This window comes from Scylla paramamosain, chromosome 9 (genome assembly GCF_035594125.1).
Source record: "Scylla paramamosain isolate STU-SP2022 chromosome 9, ASM3559412v1, whole genome shotgun sequence".
Lineage (NCBI taxonomy): Eukaryota > Metazoa > Arthropoda > Malacostraca > Decapoda > Portunidae > Scylla > Scylla paramamosain.
This window is the reverse complement of record NC_087159.1, coordinates 14,971,825-14,993,389: the sequence shown is the minus strand read 5'-3', so window position 1 is coordinate 14,993,389 and position 21,565 is coordinate 14,971,825. Positions and strand designations below refer to the sequence as shown.

General features: G+C 35.1%; 1 protein-coding gene across 2 annotated transcripts; it reads left to right on the top strand.

Moving 5' to 3' along the window:
* The first annotated feature begins 235 nt into the window (after positions 1–235).
* Positions 236–18,323, top strand: LOC135103661 (uncharacterized). 2 transcript variants are annotated; one of them, XM_064010219.1, is made up of 14 exons: positions 236–372; positions 2,801–2,890; positions 3,009–3,207; positions 3,514–3,643; positions 3,956–4,204; positions 4,647–4,763; positions 8,479–8,561; positions 10,111–10,254; positions 10,671–11,006; positions 13,575–13,764; positions 14,234–14,303; positions 15,431–15,580; positions 16,261–16,403; positions 16,627–18,323. In XM_064010219.1, the coding sequence occupies exons 1-14, from the start codon at positions 360–362 to the stop codon at positions 16,954–16,956; spliced, it is 2,244 nt and encodes a 747-aa protein (XP_063866289.1). In that variant the 5' UTR covers positions 236–359; the 3' UTR covers positions 16,957–18,323. The 2 variants fall into 2 exon arrangements, with proteins under 2 accessions (XP_063866289.1, XP_063866288.1); XM_064010218.1 differs by having other exon boundaries at positions 3,003–3,207.
* Positions 18,324–21,565: the final 3,242 nt, after the last annotated feature.

The following is a 21,565-nucleotide window of genomic DNA, read 5'->3' as shown; positions in this document are numbered from 1 at the left end:
TATATATATATATATATATATATATATATATATATTACTGCCATAATTTTCTACGTGTGCTAGTAGTAAATGACTTCATTTTTCAAATAATAGATCTTTAAAAAGATCGTTCTCCACCTTGAACTTTTCTTTTTTATATAAGAACCTATGAAATGTATACACATATTCCTAAAAGCAATAAATTTTCGGTAATAGGGTATTTCTGTATTTCCTCGAGGTTTGATATGCATGGGAACGAACACGAACGCGGAGCGGCGGAGGATGTTTGTTTACAAGCGACTAGGACGTCCTCCATCTGATGTGTCCCCTGATTTTAGTGTTTTTATAGTGCTTTTACGTCACTGAGGGTCTCATCCCGCATGCTTCGTGAACGTACGTACTGCACAGATGTTCTAGTTCTCTCTGTAGTGTACTGGAAGGTGGAATGCACCACAAACTTTCGATCCGATAATACAGAACAAGGGTCGTGTGAGGGTCGTTTACCTAAGCAGGGTTATTAAAATGGGGGTTTGTGTACTTAATCTTCGTTTACTTGAACTTCCTGTACCCATGAAGTTATCTTATAGTAGCCTGAGATGGTAAAATGTTGCTATTTTCGGTAGCTAATAGCGAATGTTGTCTAGGCAGGACAAGAAACCATCAGCATTTCCTGCTAGGTAAGATGTAGACATGACTGGAACAATGTAGTTGTAATGTAGTTTATATCCTTTCATATGTAGAAAATGAATGGTTTAATTACCTGTGAAGGAGTAAGAGTTTTGCAAAGGTAGAGATCTGATGATTTGTGAGGACTTGCCACAATTTTTCGTGCTACTTTCCTCTGTTACAGTTAGTGAGAGGAAAATTAAGATTCTGAACTTTAATTCATCTTGAAGCATGTGATTTTTTGCCTGTTAAAGTAAAACTGGTTGGACTTGCAGCTTTTGTGAAAGGCTTTGGCATGCACCAAGAATCATCTGTAAATATTTAAAAAAATCTTTCCTTTTCCCACATGAGCAAAACTTCTGTTCCAAAAAGAAAAAAAAAGTTTTTGAAACTAAAGTGAACATGTAATAAAGAGTGAAAGGATCTCCAGGCCTTGATTTTCAGTAAATTGTGGTAGTTATGAATATGATGGGTAATTGTCATTTATAAATATTTTATTGATAATATATTTAACAAACACATCATTTTCTATCAATCTGTCAGTGATAATCAATTGTTGTAGGTTATTTAAAAGTTAGGGGTTAAGATAAACTGAGTCTCAGTTTGATTAGATTAGGTTTGATGTAAGAGGGTACCATTAACAAAAAATAAATTAGAGATTATTCTACTACTGCTGCTACTATTACTACTACTACTACTACTACTACTACTACTACTACTACTGCTGCTGCTGCTGCTGCTGCTGCTAATTCTGGTACATGTACAATTTCTACTACTACTGCTGCCGCTGATGTTGCTGCTACTGTTACTGTTACTGTTACTGTTACTACAACTACTACTTCTGCTGCTGTTACTACTACTACTACTATTATTACTACTGCTGCTGCTGCTGCTGCTGCTGCCTACTACTACTACTACTACTACTACTACTACTACTACTACTACTACTACTACTACTACTACTACTACTACTACTACTACTACTACTACTACTACTACTACTACTACTACTACTACTACTACTACTACTACTACTACTGCTGCTGCTGCTGCTGCTGCTGCTGCTGCTGCTGCTGCTGCTGCTGCTGCTGCTGCTGCTGCTACTACTACTACTACTACTACTACTACTACTACTACTACTACTACTACTACTACTACTACTACTACTACTACTACTAACTGCTACTACTGCTGCCATTACTACAGTTAAGATTTATTACTGGAAATAAAAGTGTTTTTAATGTTCTTATTTTATTTATTTATTTTATTCCATTGTTATTTGTATTTGATATCTATTGGTATGTTGAACACTTTTGTGAACAGTAATTTTCAATGCATCCTTGGCCAGTTTGGAGGTAGCTGTATTACAGTTTTACTTGGACTTAACTCCTTGAATCCTCTAAAATGTAAATGACTATAACAATGTTCAAGTTTGTTACAAGGCTTAATGTAAAATTTTGTGGTTCACTTGAGTACACACCCTCATTTTGCAATTTCTGTTAAGCAACAGTTTTCTCATTGTAGTGTATGCATGTTCAGTACAATCCTCTCTGAAAGGCTGCCAAATTACCTTGAGACCATATGACTAATTCTCAGAATATTTATGTGAAATTGCCTTGATACTTTCTGGATAGACCTTGTTTAGGTAAGTACTAAATTTTTCTAGATGTAACTTTTAAATACCAGTGACCTACTACTAAAGGTGCAAAACTTTTCCTCAAGGCAGTTCTGAATGCAGCGAGTGAGAAATAAAATGCTAATAATGTTAAATAACCTAAAGATTATTGAGGACCTGCTTATAAAGTATATGTATATACTGTACAGTTATTCTAAGTAGTGATGTATCAAAGTCCAGTGATTTTCATGTTTATGAATGAAATATAAATTAATATGCAGACTGGTGAATTGCTTTACATTATGAGCTTGCCTAAGAAAATAAGGGATCTGATATGTGTGTGTAGTTTCCTAATGTTATTTTTTGGTCTGAAACATTTTGTTGAATGTGACATCACTACTTTGGGCAGCTCTTCTTATACTTGTAACTTTTAGTTTGCTTTGAAATTTCATTAGTAACTGAGAAATGTATGTTCTTTCTTTGTTACATTTAATTAATTTGTGTGAAAGGATGATTTATTGTAAAGATTTACATTTCCAGGACGACCAAAAATAGAAGAAAAAATGGTGTCTACGGAGCCAAATTTAAGGATACCAGCTGTCCTTATGCCAGCATATCACAAGCTTTTGAGTAAGTATGCAATGCTGGGTTTGATTCCAATTTTCATACTATATTGCTACATATTTAATTTTTAAAGTATGAAGTCCCAGCTTTATACAGAGGCTGTTCTTTTCTCTTACTGACATAGAAACAGAGGAGGGGAAGACTGCTGAGAAACGAGTCAAAGTTTATTGTGGAATTTGCAAAGAGACTCGTTACTATTCCATCCACCGGGGAGTGACTCGCATTGGAGGGGTTGTGCTAGCTTGTGAGGCTTGCCGGCACTACTACCAGAAATTCAAAAGAAAACCATGTATTTTACGATGCAGGGACAAGGACAGTGGCAGGTGTGTTATGTGTGCCCAAATGTGCTGTATTATTTAATTCTGATGATTTTATTGTCAGTTACTACCATGATTTAACATGAATTTCTAGCTCATGAAGGTTTTGATGTGATAAGTATATTTCTCCTATCATTAAGTAAATTCTTGGTGAGATTGCTATTCCATCTCTTAGTTGTTGTCTTGAGCTTCAAATTAGATACCTCAGGTGGAAGTCTTACTGGGATGCAACTGTTAAATAGATGCTCTTGAATATGCCATCAAGTGTGACATTTATAAAGACAAATGATAATCCCTTTCTTTCTTTTGTAGTTGCCATGTACTGGGTGATAACTCAAAGAACCGGTGTAAAGCATGCTGGATTGCACACCTTCTGCGCATTTGTCCTTTTCCTGAGGATTTGTATCTACACCTACAGGGACATCTTCCTAGTAAACTTAAGGTAATAATGAGTTAAACTTACTAGGTGTTATGTATTCAGAATCAGCCAACTGTGATAACTAAAAGTGGTTATATTATATAGATTTACATAAATATAGAACTTCAGCTTTAACCACTACAGTATTTTGACATGTCTGAAGTTACTTAAGAAAAAAAACTTTTGTATGTGGAATAAGTCTGTTAATTTTTGGTATCTCATTTAGAAATAGTTATATGAGTACAAGGCAGAGAAAACGACTTAAAAGTACTATACTATCATCACACTTCTAAGGTTACTCATTATAGAAGGCTTCATGTTAATTTTTGTACACAGGCCTCTATGTCATCTAAGCCCGTTGCTCCTGAGGATGTGACAGAAGATGACCGTGGAGAGCTGGGTCTAGAGGTGTTGCAGGACAAGGAGTGGGTGGATGTCAATACTGTGATTCCACCAGAGCCAGAGCCAGTGCCTGAGCCTGAGCCAAAGCCTGAGCCAGAACTGCATGACGAAGAGGACACAAAGATGTCAGAGCAAGATTATGAGACTGGGAAAGAAAGTGAATCTCTCCCTGATGGTTTTGAAGTAGGTTTCTTGAAATCTTTAATGCTCTCTCTCTCTCTCTCTCTCTCTCTCTCTCTCTCTCTCTCTCTCTCTCTCTCTCTCTCTCTCTCTCTCTCTCTCTCTCTCTCTCTCTCTCTCTCTCTCTCTCTCTCTCTCTCTCTCTCTCTCTCTGTTTTTATTTGAATTTGAAACTCAAGAATCTGTAACTTGTACAATGAACAGATATTGTTAAAAAGTATTTTTTCAGTCATGATTTCATATCAACTTTTCTCATATTTCACATGCAGAACATTAGTACAATATATTCCCAGCTTTAAATGTAACAGAGAATATGATTCACTTGTCTCATATATTTGCAAATAACAGTTTCCATGATGCAATCCTAAATTAGAATGGATGAACAAATATTATAATTTGTTTAATGTTTCCATTTTCTAATATTTCTTCCCTGTATGAATTCCAGCAAAACTCTGACACACTTGACAATTATGCCTCTGACTGCCATGAGATGCAAGGAACACCTTGTCCCAATGACAGTGAAGTGAGCAGTGTAGAACAAGTGAGGGAAATAGAACGAGATGTGAGTAATTTGTGCAGTTTAGTCCTTAGTATGTAATAAGGAGTTGATCACTATACATACTTTGAAACTTTTGCAAGACAAAATCCATGGAAAAAAAAGGTAGGAGAAGAAAAGAAGAGAAAAGAGAGAGAGAGAGAGAGAGAGAGAGAGAGAGAGAGAGAGAGAATATATATATATATATATATATATATATATATATATATATATATATATATATATATATATATATATATATATATATACAATGGAACCTTGGTTTTTAACTTAATTCATTCCTGAATGCTGTTTGGAAATCGAAACTATTTTCCCCATAGGAATCAATATAAAATAAATTCATCTGTTCTCAGACACCCATCCACCAAATCTTAGCGGGTAATGACCAACACTCCCGCTGCTAAGATGGCTGCTCCACAACATCTCCAGTTAGAATTTTTGTTTTATCCAGAAAGGATTTATTGAATGAACTTAGTAATGCAGAATTCATGAAAAGATATTGTTTAGACCATGCCAGTCTTTATCACTGATCTAGTGAAGGAAGCCTTACAGAGTGACGCAGAGAGGAACAACCCACTTACCACCCAAATTAGGGTGATCATAACACTTAGACATCATGCTGCTGGGAAAAGCTACTGGGAAAATGCAGTTATGCAGTACTGATGGCATTGTGGGTCATAGAGAGAGCCACAGGAGGCTCAGGATGACTCCTGAGTGCCCAACCTTGTTTGTTGACATCAAGGTTCTTCAAGTTCTTCAACAGGATTACATTTAACTTATTTCAAAGATTCAGTTATATATATATATATATATATATATATATATATATATATATATATATATATATATATATATATATATATATATATATATATATATATATATATATATATATATATATATATATATATATATATATATATATATATATATATATATATATATATATATATATATATATATATTTTTTTTTTTTTTTTATGTAGGAAGGATACTGGCCAAGGGCAACAAAAATCTAATAAAAAAAAATGCCCACTGAAATGCCAGTCCCATAAAAGGGTCAAAGCAGTGGTCAAAAATTGGTGGATAAGTGTCTTGAAACCTCCCTCTTGAAGGAATTCAAGTCATAGGAAGGTGGAAATACAGAAGCAGGCAGGGAGTTCCAGAGTTTACCAGAGAAAGGGATGAATGATTGAGAATACTGGTTAACTCTTGCGTTAGAGAGGTGGACAGAATAGGGGTGAGAGAAAGAAGAAAGTCTTGTGCAGCGAGGCTGTGGAAGGAGGGGAGGCATGCAGTTAGCAAGATCAGAAGAGCAGTTGGCATGAAAATAGCGGTAGAAGATAGCTAGATATGCAACATTGCGGCGATGAGAGAGGGGCTGAAGACAGTCAGTTAGAGGAGAGGAGTTGATGAGACGAAAAGCTTTTGATTCCACCCTGTCTAGAAGAGCAGTATGAGTGGAACCCCCCCAGACATGTGAAGCATACTCCATACATGGACGGATAAGGCCCTTGTACAGAGTTAGCAGCTGGGGGGGTGAGAAAAACTGGCGGAGACGTCTCAGAACACCTAACTTCATAGAAGCTGTTTTAGTTAGAGATGAGATGTGAAGTTTCCAGTTCAGATTATAAGTAAAGGACAGACCGAGGATGTTTAGTGTAGAAGAGGGGGACAGTTGAGTGTCATTGAAGAAGAGGGGATAGTTGTCTGGAAGGTTGTGTTGAGTTGATAGATGGAGGAATTGAGTTTTTGAGGCATTGAACAATACCAAGTTTGCTCTGCCCCAATCAGAAATTTTAGAAAAATCAGAAGTCAGGCGTTCTGTGGCTTCCCTGCGTGATATGTTTACCTCCTGAAGGGTTGGACGTCTATGAAAAGACGTGGAAAAGTGCAGGGTGGTATCATCAGCATAGGAGTGGATAGGACAAGAAGTTTGGTTTAGAAGATCATTAATGAATAATAAGAAGAGAGTGGGTGACAGGACAGAACCCTGAGAAACACCACTGTTAATAGATTTAGGAGAAGAACAGTGACCGTCTACCACAGCAGCAATAGAACGGTCAGAAAGGAAACTTGAGATGAAGTTACAGAGAGAAGGATAGAAACTGTAGGAGGGTAGTTTGGAAATCAAAGCTTTGTGCCAGACTCTATCAAAGGCTTTTGATATGTCCAAGGCAACAGCAAAAGTTTCACCAAAGTCTCTAAAAGAGGATGACCAAGACTCAGTAAGGAAAGCCAGAAGATCACCAGTAGAGCGGCCTTGACGGAACCCATACTGGCGATCAGATAGAAGGTTGTGAAGTGATAGATGTTTAAGAATCTTCCTGTTGAGGATAGATTCAAAAACTTTAGATAAGCAGGAAATTAAAGCAATAGGACGGTAGTTTGAGGGATTAGAGTGGTCACCCTTTTTAGGAACAGGTTGAATGTAGGCAAACTTCCAGCAAGAAGGAAAGGTAGATGTTGACAGACAGAGCTGAAAGAGTTTGACTAGGCAAGGTGCAAGCACGGAGGCACAGTTTCGGAGAACAATAGGAGGGACCCCATCAGGTCCATAAGCCTTCCGAGGGTTTAGGCCAGCAAGGGCATGGAAAACATCATTGCGAAGAATTTTAATACGTGGCATGAAGTAGTCAGAGGGTGGAGGAGAGGGAGGAACAAGCCCAGAATCGTCCAAGGTAGAGTTTTTAGCAAAGGTTTGAGCAAAGAGTTCAGCTTTAGAAATAGATGTGATAGCAGTGGTGCCATCTGGTTGAAGTAGAGGAGGGAAAGAAGAAGAAGCAAAGTTATTGGAGATATTTTTGGCTAGATGCCAGAAATCACGAGGGGAGTTAGATCTTGAAAGGTTTTGACATTTTCTGTTAATGAAGGAGTTTTTGGCTAGTTGGAGAACAGAGTTGGCATGGTTCCGGTCAGAAATATAAAGTGCATGAGATTCTGGTGATGGAAGGCTTAAGTACCTTTTGTGGGCCACCTCTCTATCATGTATAGCACGAGAACAAGCTGTGTTAAACCAAGGTTTAGAAGGTTTAGGACGAGAAAAAGAGTGAGGAATGTACGCCTCCATGCCAGACACTATCACCTCTGTTATGCGCTCAGCACACAAAGACGGGTCTCTGACACGGAAGCAGTAGTCATTCCAAGGAAAATCAGCAAAATACCTCCTCAGGTCCCCCCACCTTGCAGAGGCAAAACGCCAGAGGCACTTTCGCTTAGGGGGATCCTGAGGAGGGATGTATACTGTGTCTCTCCTCCAAATTTATAAAAATGAAGGAAATTGTTATAGAAACTATAAATTAGTAATAAATAACTGCTTTTGCTATGTCTTGTGGTATTTGATATCAAGTAGCTTTGTTTGAAAACCGAATTATGGTATGGTAGCCGAAGCAATTATGAGTTAAAATTTTTGTTAAAAACCAAGTTGTTCGAAAAGGGAGATGTTCGGTAACCAAGGTTCCACTGTGTGTATATATATATATATATATATATATATATATATATATATATATATATATATATATATATATATATATATATATATATATATATATATATATAGAGAGAGAGAGAGAGAGAGAGAGAGAGAGAGAGAGAGAGAGAGAGAGAGAGAGAGAGAGAGAGAGAGAGATATAGATATGTGTGTGTGTGTAAGTAATTAGAGAGATTAATTCAGAGATGTAGACTGATTGATGAAAATATAGGAGTGTAATCTTTTCAGGGCTTGAGATGGTGGATGGAGCAAGAGGAAGGCACTCCTTACACCCTACCTGAGAGTGGCAGTAGTGAGTCATACTATAGTGTGTAAGTACTTCTTGGGTATCTAGTGTTCTGTTTTATTTTGTTCTTTTTTTTTTAGTCTTTTTATGATGTTGAATCTTTCAACTTTTTGTTTGCTAGGAATATTGTTGGAAAGTTAGTAACCCTTTTGTTATATTTTCTGTCATTTTGTGTTACTAATCCTAGTAATTGTACTGTATCATTTTATTGTACTATAGGTTTTATCTGTCTATGTGATGCCTGTTTCCCCAGAGGGATGGCTGCAGCAAAAATCTCCATTTGTTCCTGTCCTTACATTTTCTCCTTACATGCTATAATCATATAATTTTCCTTGCACACCTTTTTTTTCCACCTTCAGAACTCACTGTACAGTCCCCACCATAAAAAGATGACAAAATTCTCAGTTGGTGTTAGTGTCCACTTGCCATTTGATCCTATTGTATGGGAGAGTGGAGCACTGATAATGTCTGACCTGGCAACTCAAGACAGATGGTGGCCTTGGGCACACTCACATATTAACAGTTTTAGTGTAGATTTGATAGTTGAGTGATAATAAGATGTTTTTTGTGGATTCATTCCCAAGTTGACTTTGCAGGTTACTGTTACATATCTTTCCATATTACCAGTGATTACTAAACTGTCTTATTGGTGATGAAATAACATCTGTGGTTGCCATGTGCTGAGGAATAAAAACATCTATAAACAATTAGACATGTTTACTGGTGGTTTAAGAGGTTCAGATATGTGACTGAGATCATGAGGTCATAAAAATCCACCACCAAGAACGGAGTTTTTTTTTTTTTCTCAGTTCCTTTCCTGTTAGGTGATAATTACATTCTATTTATCTTTTCATTATGTTTGAGGTTTGCTGAGCAACTTTCTTTCATAATTCAGGCCTCGCTAAGCTCTGTAATAGATGGTGTGGCCATCATGGCCCACCAATGCACAATTCTAATTGTTTTATAGATGTTTTTATTCCTTGGTGCATGGCAATAATAGACATTATTTCATCACCAGTAATAGATGGTTTAGTATCCACTGGTGGTTGATATGAAAAGATATGTAACAGTAACTTGCGGAAGTCATCTTGGAAATGCACGCATGAAAAACTTATTTTTATCACTCAGCTATCATATCTGTACTAAAAACGTTCATGTATGAGTGCGCCCAAGGCCACCATCTGTCTTTGAGTTGCAGGTCAGATATTATCAGTGCTCCTCTCTCCCATGCAACTGGGTCAAACTAGTTGAATGGCACATAGATGTTGACACTGTCTCAGAATTTTGTCATCTTTTTTTTGGCACTGAGTGTATACTTGCTTATTATCTTGCTTTCTATTGATACAATAATTGTATCAAACAGACCCATTTTTTTTTACTTCCATGCTTACAATCCTTTTATTCATATGTTTCAGAGAGATAATTGCTTTTCTTCCCTGCACAGCTCATGTCCCACATGGACACTTGAAATCAATCACATGTTTTACATTTGAGAATTTGGTGAAGCGTTGGATGGTTTGGTATTTGTCTGAATAATGTAATGAAGGATAATAAAACTTTGTCAACCCCTACAGAGATGGTACAAGCTCTAGTGATGGCCTTACACCCCTGACGCCCCTTCAGCCTGCAGGCTGCCTTACCACTCTTACACCCCTTCAGGTGCCTCAAGACCAACACAACCAGAACGGCTTCCATAACTCTAGTACAATGTTAGACAAGTGAGTAAATTATTGAACTACAAACACTACTCAGGAAATTATTATTGGTAGAATTAAAAAAAAGTCACATCTTTGGTTTTCTTGGTCTTTGGCAGTCTTGATTGGGAGTGAGTATCTGTGCAAGGTTCACAACAGGCAGAAACAAGACTGAATTCTGCATTATACTTTTGTGTATGACTTGTGAATCTTTTGCAAAGTTTGTTCTTTGTGGATACAGTCACTCCTGACCTGCCACTTGCACATGAATTTGTTAGATGTGGGACTGAAACAGAAATGTTTTGAGTTGGCATGTATGGCATATCATGGTTCTAGATTTTTTTTTTTTTCCACTGAAACATCAGTGATTTTGAGATATTACAACTGTTATTCATGGTAGCTATATTAATATATTTATCATTTTACTTTTCAATGAACAGCATAAAACAGGAAAAATATGATTGGCAAGATGGGGAGAGTCAAGAAGCTCAACTGTTTCAAAAGATAAGCATCAAAAGAGAATATTACCTTCAGCCAGAGCAAATGGATGACATAACTCTACACACTAGTCCCTATTTTTCTTCTGTGACCATGGGAGATCAACTTGGTATAAATATACTAAACCAGAACTATGATAGTGTTAATGGTAGCACCAGCTGGAATATAGAGAACCCCTGTATAGACAGTATGAGCAGAACTTCCCTCCAAGAAAACACCGAGCCTGTCAAGCCCACAAAACGGATTCGGAAACCTAAAGTGAAGCTGGAAGAAGGAGAGTAAGTGCAGTTTCTTTAAGTTGCTATTGTCTTTGAAGTGTATTGGCTATTGTTGCAATTAGTATTTTATTAATCTAAATTTCTGAAAGCATAAATTGTCATAGAATATAAGTGTTACAGTTAATGAATGCAATTTACAGCTCCACTTTTTATTCAACTTATTTTTATTGTTTATTTTTTGTAATGAATGGTTGCCATGTGTAAATTATATATATATATATATATATATATATATATATATATATATATATATATATATATATATATATATATATATATATATATATATATATATATATATATATATATATATATATATATATATATATATATATATGATGGCTCATAAGATGCATGGGCTCATAAGATGCACCCAGTTTTGGCAGACATTGAAATGAAAAGAAAAGATAAATGAGTGGATTTAACCCTTTCCTTCCGGCGCTTAAATTATTTTCCCGTTTTGTATGACGGCTAAAAATGGTAAACCTAGAAATTGTCAGAAAATTGTTTGAATACTAATAATTATTTTCTCTTTGTTATTCTGAATACAATGATATACTTTGTAGCTCGATGTGACCTCTCAAAGTTGAGTTTATGCCTTATAAAGGATTCCTCCTCCTCCTGCTGTGTGATCCGTCATCCAGAAACAGCCCGGAGAGCGATGACGCCGCGCTCACACACACACACTCTCTCTCTCTCTCTCTCTCTCTCTCTCTCTCTCTCTCTCTCTCTCTCCTCTCTCTCTCTCTCTCTCTCTCTCTCTCTCTCTCTCTCTCTCTCTCTCTCTCTCTCTCTCTCTCTCTCTCTCTCTCTCTCTTCTCTCTCTCTCTCTCTCTCTCTCTCTCTCTCTCTCTCTCTCATCTTGGAGGGGGAAATTGTACACTTCCAATGAGAGAGAGAGAGAGAGAGAGAGAGAGAGAGAGAGAGAGATTTCATCCCTTTTCATATCAAGTTTCAGGCAAATAACATTATCTCTCTCTCTCTCTCTCTCTCTCTCTCTCTCTCTCTCTCTCTCTCTCTCTCTCTCTCTCTCTCTCTGTCTCTCTGTCTCTCTCTCTCTCTCTCTCTCTCTCTCTCTCTCTCTCTCTCTCTCTCTCTCTCTCTCTCTCTCTCTCTCTCTCTCTCTCTCTCTGACAAGTTACCTTCTACCATTTTATTATAAAATCGAAGATAATGAAAAAATTACCATGAAAGAATGATAGGTATCATCTCTCTGTTCTGATAAAACAGGTGGATCCTGTAAATCATTTTCCGTGTCCTCACTAATGTCTTCGCTTTCTTCATCTTCTTCTAAATATTCACTGTCACTGTCTTCAAACTCAGAAGCACTGCTAAATACATATGTTGTGTCCTGCTCCATGGTGAGTTATGATCTGAGATCCTTGGCTCTTATCAGGATGTTTCTTCACACTTATCATGGTGCTTTCCACCCGGCGAGTGCTTTCCACCCGGCGGGTCGCTGGGGTTGCCAAGTGTCGCCCGGAGAAAAGGAAAATAGCTTAGTTACCGCTAAATTTCCAGAGCTAGTAACAACACTACATGTGGAAACATGCCACACACTTCCACTCACACCATCTGACTCGAGAAACCGCGCTTGGACCTCAAAATTGAGGCGTGAAAATTCTTGATTACCGGTATGATCGCCGTCGCTACGGACGCATTTTTGCAATCGTATATATACGATTGCCGGAAGGAAAGGGTTAAGCTATGAATATGAAGTGAAGGATTTCACCTGACATTTAAAGACTCTCACATGCATTTAGATCATTATTAGATCCCAATAATTTGCATTTAAAAACTTTAATATTTGCTAGTAGCCTGCGTACGAATCCTGTTGTGAGATGTAAACATGTACCCGGCATATGGTGTCGATAGTGACTGTGAGAGACTACAGAGGTATTAAAGTTTGTTCATAAGAATGTTAAAAGATAGGTGCAGTTTTAATTGTATGAAAGTGTGTCTTACCTCAAGGAGTAATGGCATCACACTGTAAAGAATGCAGTGAAGCTTGCCCATGTCACCAGGTTCGGCGCGTAACCGACTGTGTGTTTGTTTTGGTACATGCAGTGCATGATGCATGGTCACTTAGGCAAATTCTTCCTGACTGGTGTAATTCTATGTGAATTACTGATAAGTATGACCTATTATATGTTGTTACCTTGAAAGAAAGAGTTGTTTTGTGGTGTAGTATCAATCATCACTGTTCACATGTGCGAAGATGTCTGGGGTTTGATTTTAGAGTCTCTGTTGCCATAGGCTTACCACCAACCACTGCCTCAATGCTGATCCTTGGCCTCATAGGATGCAGGCTCATTTCCTGAGACTTTTTTTTTGGAGAAAAGGTGCATCTTATGAGCCATCAAATATGGTATATATATATATATATATATATATATATATATATATATATATATATATATATATATATATATATATATATATATATATATATATATATTATATATATATATATATATATATATATATATATATATATATATATATATATATATATATATATATATATATATATATATATATATATGCTAATTCAACATGAATATTCAGGATCATGTCTACAAAAACAACATCGGAAAAGATCAAGAGATCTGCACCTGATAATGACACAGATGGAGTACCTTTACCTTCTCCATCCAAGCAAAAGAAGAAGCCAGATAGATTTAATGGAATGGATGAAAAAGATGTTGCAATGAAGACACTGCCAGACCACTTGGGACCAAATCTTGACATTCTTATTGTAAGTAGATCATATTTAGCATATACCATTTTCTTTAGTAATAATTTTAGTGTGGGTAGATGAAACATGACAAACAAGCCTTGTTGTTCTATAGGAATAAACAGAGGAAGGGGTCTGCAGCCCCCTTGGTCTATATCTTCTGCATTGTAGTGGCCTTTCACAACATACATGGAAGGTAGTAGCAATATATGTTACTGAATTCCCACCTAATTTAATAAAGAGCTTTCTTGTTTAGATCTTCTATCCCTTTCCTCTTAACCATCCTAATTATCTTTCTATGATATGATACCAAAAGAAATTTGTTCTCAGTGTTACCTTTGTGGTCTAGGCATGGTATCACACTACATCCTAATGTCTTACAGAAAATTATGTAAATGTGACGAAGAAAAGAGACAATACTATTACTTCAGGTAATAAAGAAATTGTATCTTTGTTTAATATCATTATATTATACCATTTTAAATTGCAGATTGGCATCAATCCAGGACTCACAGCAGCTCACAAAGGACATCATTATGCTGGACCAGGCAACCACTTCTGTGAGTTTGAGTTTGATTGACTTTTTATATGATGAATACTTTACAGAGTTTTCAGGTCTTCACTTACTTCCATTCATGTTTGTTTGTTGAGATGATAGTGCAAAAAATTCCTCACAGATTTCAATGATATTTTTGTGAAAAGTGTGGTCTAAGGCCAAGGAGCAGTTCAGATTTTGAAGTGGATTTGGGTATTTATGTATGGCTAGGATTTTTCTATTTATTGAAGATTTTCCATCAGAAATTTTAGAATATCTTGTGGTTTCTTTTTTTTGGTGTTCCTGTCAGGGGTTATCGGACCTATGTACTTCTTGAATACCTTGTAGTTATTAGTATTTTCTGTAATATTTATTAGTATATTACTGTAAGATTGCACTGCACTGTAATATTTATTAGTATATTACTGTAAGATTGCACAGCACTGGACTTTACAACACTGCTTTGTCTTTATTGTTACAACATGAAATTTATTTTCTTATATAAGCATTGCTTTATCTTACAGGCAAAGTACAGAATGATAATGATGTTTTACTATAGCTTTAACTAGTGGTTAAAACTGATGCACTCTAAATCTGGTATGTCTTAAATTGTTGTATTGAATTTTAGAGTGGTCAATCACTTTTTGTGTGTGGGTCCAATTCCTCACATTTTTTGTTGCATGTAGCATTGTTTTCACATTTCTGTAGTATAATGAGCTTCAGTGAGAGACACTTGCCTGTTGGAAGTTTGGTTCATAGCCTGAGCAAAAACCTTTTGAATCAAACGTTTCTTCATGTTCTGTGCAGCCTGACATTTGTGAAGTCCAGAATCTAATAAGCTGAAAAAATGGCTCAGAAGGGAAGGACTTGGTATCTTTATTGACATGTATTGATGCAAATTCAGAATTTGTTATTGGTTATATACAGTATGTATAGACCATACATGGCATATAATGCATGATTACATGATAAATATAAATGTCCTTTTTATGGTTTAATTTTAATTTTAATTCAGAATGTATTTTAGGGCCACATTTCATAGCTTTCATGATCTTATGATCATTGTTTTTTGTGATTTTTTTTTTCTATAAGCTAGTGAAGTGATAAGTAGTGCTAACTGAAATGAATGAGCTTTTTTCTTCTTCTTGACAGGGAAATGTATGTACTTGTCTGGCCTCATTCCAAAGCCGTTCACTGCCTTTGATGACTTTCGGTTGCTGGAGTATGGCATTGGCTTCACCAACATGGTTTCCCGTACCACAAGAGGCTCCAGTGACCTTACCAAAAAGGAGATCAAAGAAGGTATATAACATATGCATGAATTTTCATCTTTACTTACCTGTATGTATTTTACTTACTTAGCTGTATGTATTTTATTTATTTATTCAACTTTTTTTTTTATTCATACACCAGGATGCCTTCACCTTTTGCTTACTTACTTAGCTGTATGTATTTTGTTTATTTATTCAACTTTTTTTTTTTTTTTATTCATACACCAGGATGTCTTCACCTTTTGCTTGGAAATAAAGTCAGAATGACATTTATTTACTGTGTGATTGAATAATACAGTAGGGTTTTGTTTGTTTCGTAAATTAGAAATTCACAAAGTAGAAACTGGTAGAACAACAAGAAGACATGTTTAGTAATTCACCCTATTTCACCTAAGATTTCACTGTCTATAAATATTATGATTATCCTATAGATTTCATAATTGTACATATGATGAGATATGGAACTGCTTTCCTTGCAGAGGAAAATGAAATGTAAAGAGCATTCAGATTGAATGAAAAATTATGAAAAATAAGAATCTAATATTTAAAGTCTACATAGTGATATCATCATATTCAGCATGCTGATTACTAAATTTTGTGAGTTTTGTTTTATGGTGAAATTATTTTCTTGATTGATTTTAGTGTTTAAATATGAAATTTAGTTTCTTAGCATTGCCATCAATGTTATAATAAAATTAATCCTAATTCCAGGAGGGGAACTTCTTCGGTTAAAGTTAAAAAGATACAAACCTCGAATAGCTGTGTTTAATGGCAAGGGAATTTACGAAATATTCTCAGGGAAAAAGGAATTCTGCTTTGGAAGACAACCAGAGATGGTAGAAGGAACCAAAACAGTGAGTTGATATTGTGCCATCTAGATGTAGAAATTATTGGATCAATCTTTTTAATTATGCACACACACACACACACACACACACACACACACACACACACACACACACACACACACACACACACACACACACACTCTTAAATCTGTGCTGTAAATGAACTTTTACTGCTAAAACTGGAAAAAGCTTCATAATCATGCATTTCAAAATATTATATTACTTTCAGCATATATGGGTGATGCCATCATCCTCAGCAAGGTGTGCCCAACTCCCAAGAGCTCTTGACAAGGTTCCATTCTACTCTGCTTTGCGGAAGTTTCGGGATTACCTGAAAGGTACTATAAGTGAGTTAGATGAAGAAGAAGTTGTTTTCTCAAATGTAAAATTGACCAATTTCAAGCCTCCAATAAAACTGGAACCAGAAGCAGAGGCTGCACCAGAATCTAAGTGTGTGTCTGCCAAGGTAGCCAAACATAAACACAAGAAAGTGGGAAGTGACAGGACAAAAGGGCAGAAATCTCCACAAAAGAAAAAAACAAGTACTTCAAAAACTTGAAATAAGAAATAAGCTGTAATACATTTATGGTAATATTAGTAATGTAAATATATAAAGTATAACATTGGAACAATTAATTTATTAACTACTGTTAAGTATTTTTGAAAGTCAGTCAGGAGTTATGCTTAAATTATACAATGTGAGTAGATTTTCTTTAAAACGACCTGATATCAGTATTGTTTTGATATTTAGCTAATATTTTCATGTTAGTGGAGTGATGGAAGACACAAGTGAAGTATGCCTTAACCTTTTATATTGATTTTTACTTGAAAATTATAAAAAAAATGTTCTTGTCATGAACTGTTCTTCATTTATCTTTCATAATTTAGGGACTAATATCCTTCATGTAGAGAATTGTCATGTTTTTCTTCTTTTCTCAATAGGGATGGGATATAGCTGTGAAAAACTTAGTTAAATTGGTCATGTCAATCTTACAAGAAAATGCCCAGAATTCTAGTCCAGTCTGATTATGGTAGCACAAAATTATGTCACTGACCCTTTTGTCATGGTTTCTCTTACTGCAGGTGATTCTCATTTTATGAATAGTACAATTTTGTCCTTTATCTTAATTTTTTAGTGCAGAATTTTTTTTTATAAGTCAAGATTTTCCAGTTTCTTTAAAAGTGTTAGAAAATTAATTGATATGATAAATTTAAAGCTGTGGTTGCCACAATTTACAGATTTTTAGATCCATGTACAGATTTTAAGGAATGCTATTTATTCATAAAGTGAGACTCCTTTATTTCCTATGTATTGTGTATTTTAAATTTTCTGTCCAAATTCTAAGATCCTACATATGAATATAGTGTTGCAGTATTTCTTTACATAACTTGACTTGTCCTATATGACAGGTAATAATGGTTATACAAAATAAGGATAATAATAATAATAACAATAACAATGAAAATTGTTATATTGATATAATCATGATCAAGATAATTGATATTCTTATAAATTAAATGATCAAAAGCACCATTTTCCAGACATTTACATCTGGCCATTTTTTCTGAACTAGTGAGATCCTGTGATGAACTTTTGGGAGATAGAAGCTGGGAAACAATGGAATATTGATAGCTAACCTTTGCAAAACATTCCAAACTTAGTTTACTATTTAAAGGTTTCCTTACTTTCTTCAACAAAGCATGATATTATTGCAATAAACTGAAGTATTTTGGTACAGGAAGTCTTCCTCAAACATGAACTAGTCCAGTATCACTGAATACATTCAAACATTAATTAAGTGTCAGTTCTTACATAATTTATGATTAAAATCAAGCCTGATCATTTTGATTCTGGCATGCTCATAGGTATGTATGCTCTGTAAAGTGTTTACTGTATGCACAGTAAAGTGTAACACCATATTATAGCTCCACAGTTTTATAACACCATGGAATGCAGTGAGGATGATAAGCCATCTTGAGTTAAGGCCAGAAATATTGAAAATTTCTACTAAAACTTTCATAATTAACATCTTTAAATTGAAGAGAGGAGGAGGAAAGTCCAGAATCATGTGTTTGACTTTTAAAGAAAGAGGTTGGTTGGCTGTTGTACAGCATTTGGCACAGAAAGAACAGCAAGAATGAGATGACTTTAAGAATGTACTATGAGTATAATAGATGCAAGAAGGCAATGTTCAGTGAAATGGGAGGACATTGTTGGAATATGTGGGAGAGAAATAGCAGTTAGAGCATGCAAGAATGGTGGAATGCTGCAGTCATTCCATAAGATGTCAGATACATATACTTTTGATAGATTGATAAAAAAGTGTGGAATAAAATTTTAGCTATTTAGATTAAAAATATAAGGAGAAGGTTTGAAGAATTGATATTCCAGATATATTTTAACCCAGATGTCACAAATGTAATAAGAGTCAAATTTTGCAGGTTTCATGCACTGCTTATTAATGAAAAAGAAAAAAAAAGTATGATTTGTCAGTAACCCTTAGTTGATTCAGGAACTGGAAATTAATGAGAGTACTTCCGTAACATAGAAAAACAATTGTGTTACATTCAGAGATAGATAGCCAAGGTCATGTAGTGATGCTTTGGTGATTCCTAATTTTATGTATATTGTGTAGCTTTGCTTGAAATTTGAGTGCCTGACCTTTAGTGCAGGAGATGCAGCCTGTACATTGAAGCCTTCTGGCATAGTTGTCAGAATTAAGTAAGATTTTTTTTATATAACAGGTTGCATGGATTTTTGAAAGTCGTAGAATACCTTTATCATAATTCTTAATGGAAGTATTAGGAACATGAGTAGAAAGATGGGGACAGGTAAATTTTGTGTGAATGATTATGAAAGAGAGGAAATAAGAAGCTTAAATTAATTTCATAGTGCTTGATGTTTTGATAATTTATTTTCTCGTGCTTGAGAATATTAGCTATCTGATCAGGGAAATATTTGAATTCCTTGGGTATAAAGTGAGTAGCCATCAAAAGTATTTTGTCTGAAATGTTATAAGGCATTTGGCACTAATGCCACATTAGAATTATATAGCTGACCTGATGTGACAAATATTTCATTATGTTTATACAGTAGAATTTTTAAAGTGCATAAAAAGTAATATGGCAACAGTTTCAGATTTAGAATCTATGCTTGTATGTAAGAGTGAAACATTAATAGAGATAGTATTTATGTACAGAAGCATTTCTTTGCATGAATGCTTTAAAAGAAGAGACCAAAATTTACCTATTATGTATCCTGCTCTTCATTGTGTTTTCCACTTTGTAGTCACCTGTTCCTCAGATGTGTTGTTGATAGTGAATTTTGTACTGCTCAGACTGTCACATCAGCACATATTTAAAAAGATGACATTCTCAACTTGTTTGAGGCCTGCAGTACACACAGTGCCTCACATAACACAAGGCAGTGACATACATGTAAGTGCAACTACTTCTCAGTGCACAGAACATTAAATGTGTACAAATAGGCTCCAGTCTACAGGTTGTCTCCCAGACTTGTTTAATTACATGAACTCTCAACAAATGCAATGAACTGAATTTTGATTGAAGAGAATAAAAGCACAAAAACTACTACAGTGATTAAAGTTCTGTTAGATATTTTACGTTGTGTAGCCATTCCTAAGGAAGTGCATAGAAGTTGTGGCTTGATGGATGAGACTTTCAGACTGCTGTCCATGAAGAGACTCAGGACTACTTTCTGGCACTCTGTACATAATGGTCTCTATCATAGGCTTAATGGAATTTTGAGAATTATGCTCAAATATTTGGCTGTGGTACAGCTTAAAGAGGGGCCAAGATTCAATGTTTTTTTGTTTGTGAACTGAGCTACCACAGAGCTCTGTTAAAATAAAGAGTACATAAAATTTGAATAAAAAATACAATTAGTATACATTTAGAATGGAAGATATTTAGTGGATGAGGACACGTCTTGAGAGGTTGTTACTTGTTATATAGCCTAGTTGAAAAGTTAGGTATATAAACTTTTTGCAGTCCCAGTCATGACTTCATAATTGTCATTGTCATAATTTTGAAAGAGATTCCATGTTTTAGATAGACAATTCAGTTGTAAGACTTTGGATCCCCAGGAAAGAGAAGGAAGCATAACTCAATAATGAGTGATATTTGAGAAAGGAAGTTTGTCCCCAATCTGCCACAAGTATCTGATTATCTGAACAAGAATCATGATAGAAAAAAAGAAAAGTTGTTGGTATTATTTTTACTTATTTAACTTGCTGTTTGTTTGGTCTTATATATATATATATATATATATATATATATATATATATATATATATATATATATATATATATATATATATATATATATATATATATATATATATATATTTCTCTCTCTCTCTCTCTCCCCCTCTGAGACCAATATTCACTGTTTTGCCATACATATCTCCAATACTATACAAAAGGACACTTGTTTCAGTAGTACTTTATGATCCCATATTTGGGATAGTATATGATCAATTCTCCCACATGCATAATATTTCTAGGATGTGCAGTGGATGGTATGGGAGGAAACAGAAGCTTAATATTATTTATTTGATTGTTCTTTATATTGCATTGTTTCTTGTCACATGTTCAGGCATGTTAGTGTTCGTGCTGACTTTTTGTGCCTTTCTTCAGTTCAATTAACCTCTGATTTCCACAAAGCTCCAATAAAAATTTGGGTGAATGGATAACATCCAAGTAACTCAGACCACTCAGTAATGCACTCACCAAAACAACCCATTCAGCCATTGCTTTCCACCTTCTCAACATAATGATTTTCTACAATGTTTGGTGTTCATCATAAAAGCAAATTTGTTACTTGTGTTTATGAGAAGCTAGTCTTTTAATCATGTAGTTTTTAATATTTCTTGCAAGTGTAATTCGTACAAATAATGGAATTTTCATTGTGCAGAAATTTTTGTGGAGGTATCCAGCTCTTGTATAAATTAATGAAAATTTATTCAAAAAAGTTTTGTTTTGTTGTATAGTATGAATCAATCTGTAACAGTTATCAGTAGTTCTTCCATCATGTCACAGCAATGTAAATCACAAGCCTGCACAATATGGTAACATGCATTGTGTTGTGCTTTAAGAGAAATGTGTGCCAAAAGAAGAAAATGCAGAATATGTAAAATGGTGTTAGCT

Excerpts from the sequence above, each read along its gene's own strand:
- LOC135103661 (XM_064010218.1), top strand. Across the intron at positions 11,007-13,574 it reads GTGAAGCTGGAAGAAGGAGA|GATCATGTCTACAAAAACAA; the intron begins GTAAGTGCAGTT and ends ATGAATATTCAG. Across the intron at positions 14,304-15,430 it reads TGGACCAGGCAACCACTTCT|GGAAATGTATGTACTTGTCT; the intron begins GTGAGTTTGAGT and ends TCTTCTTGACAG.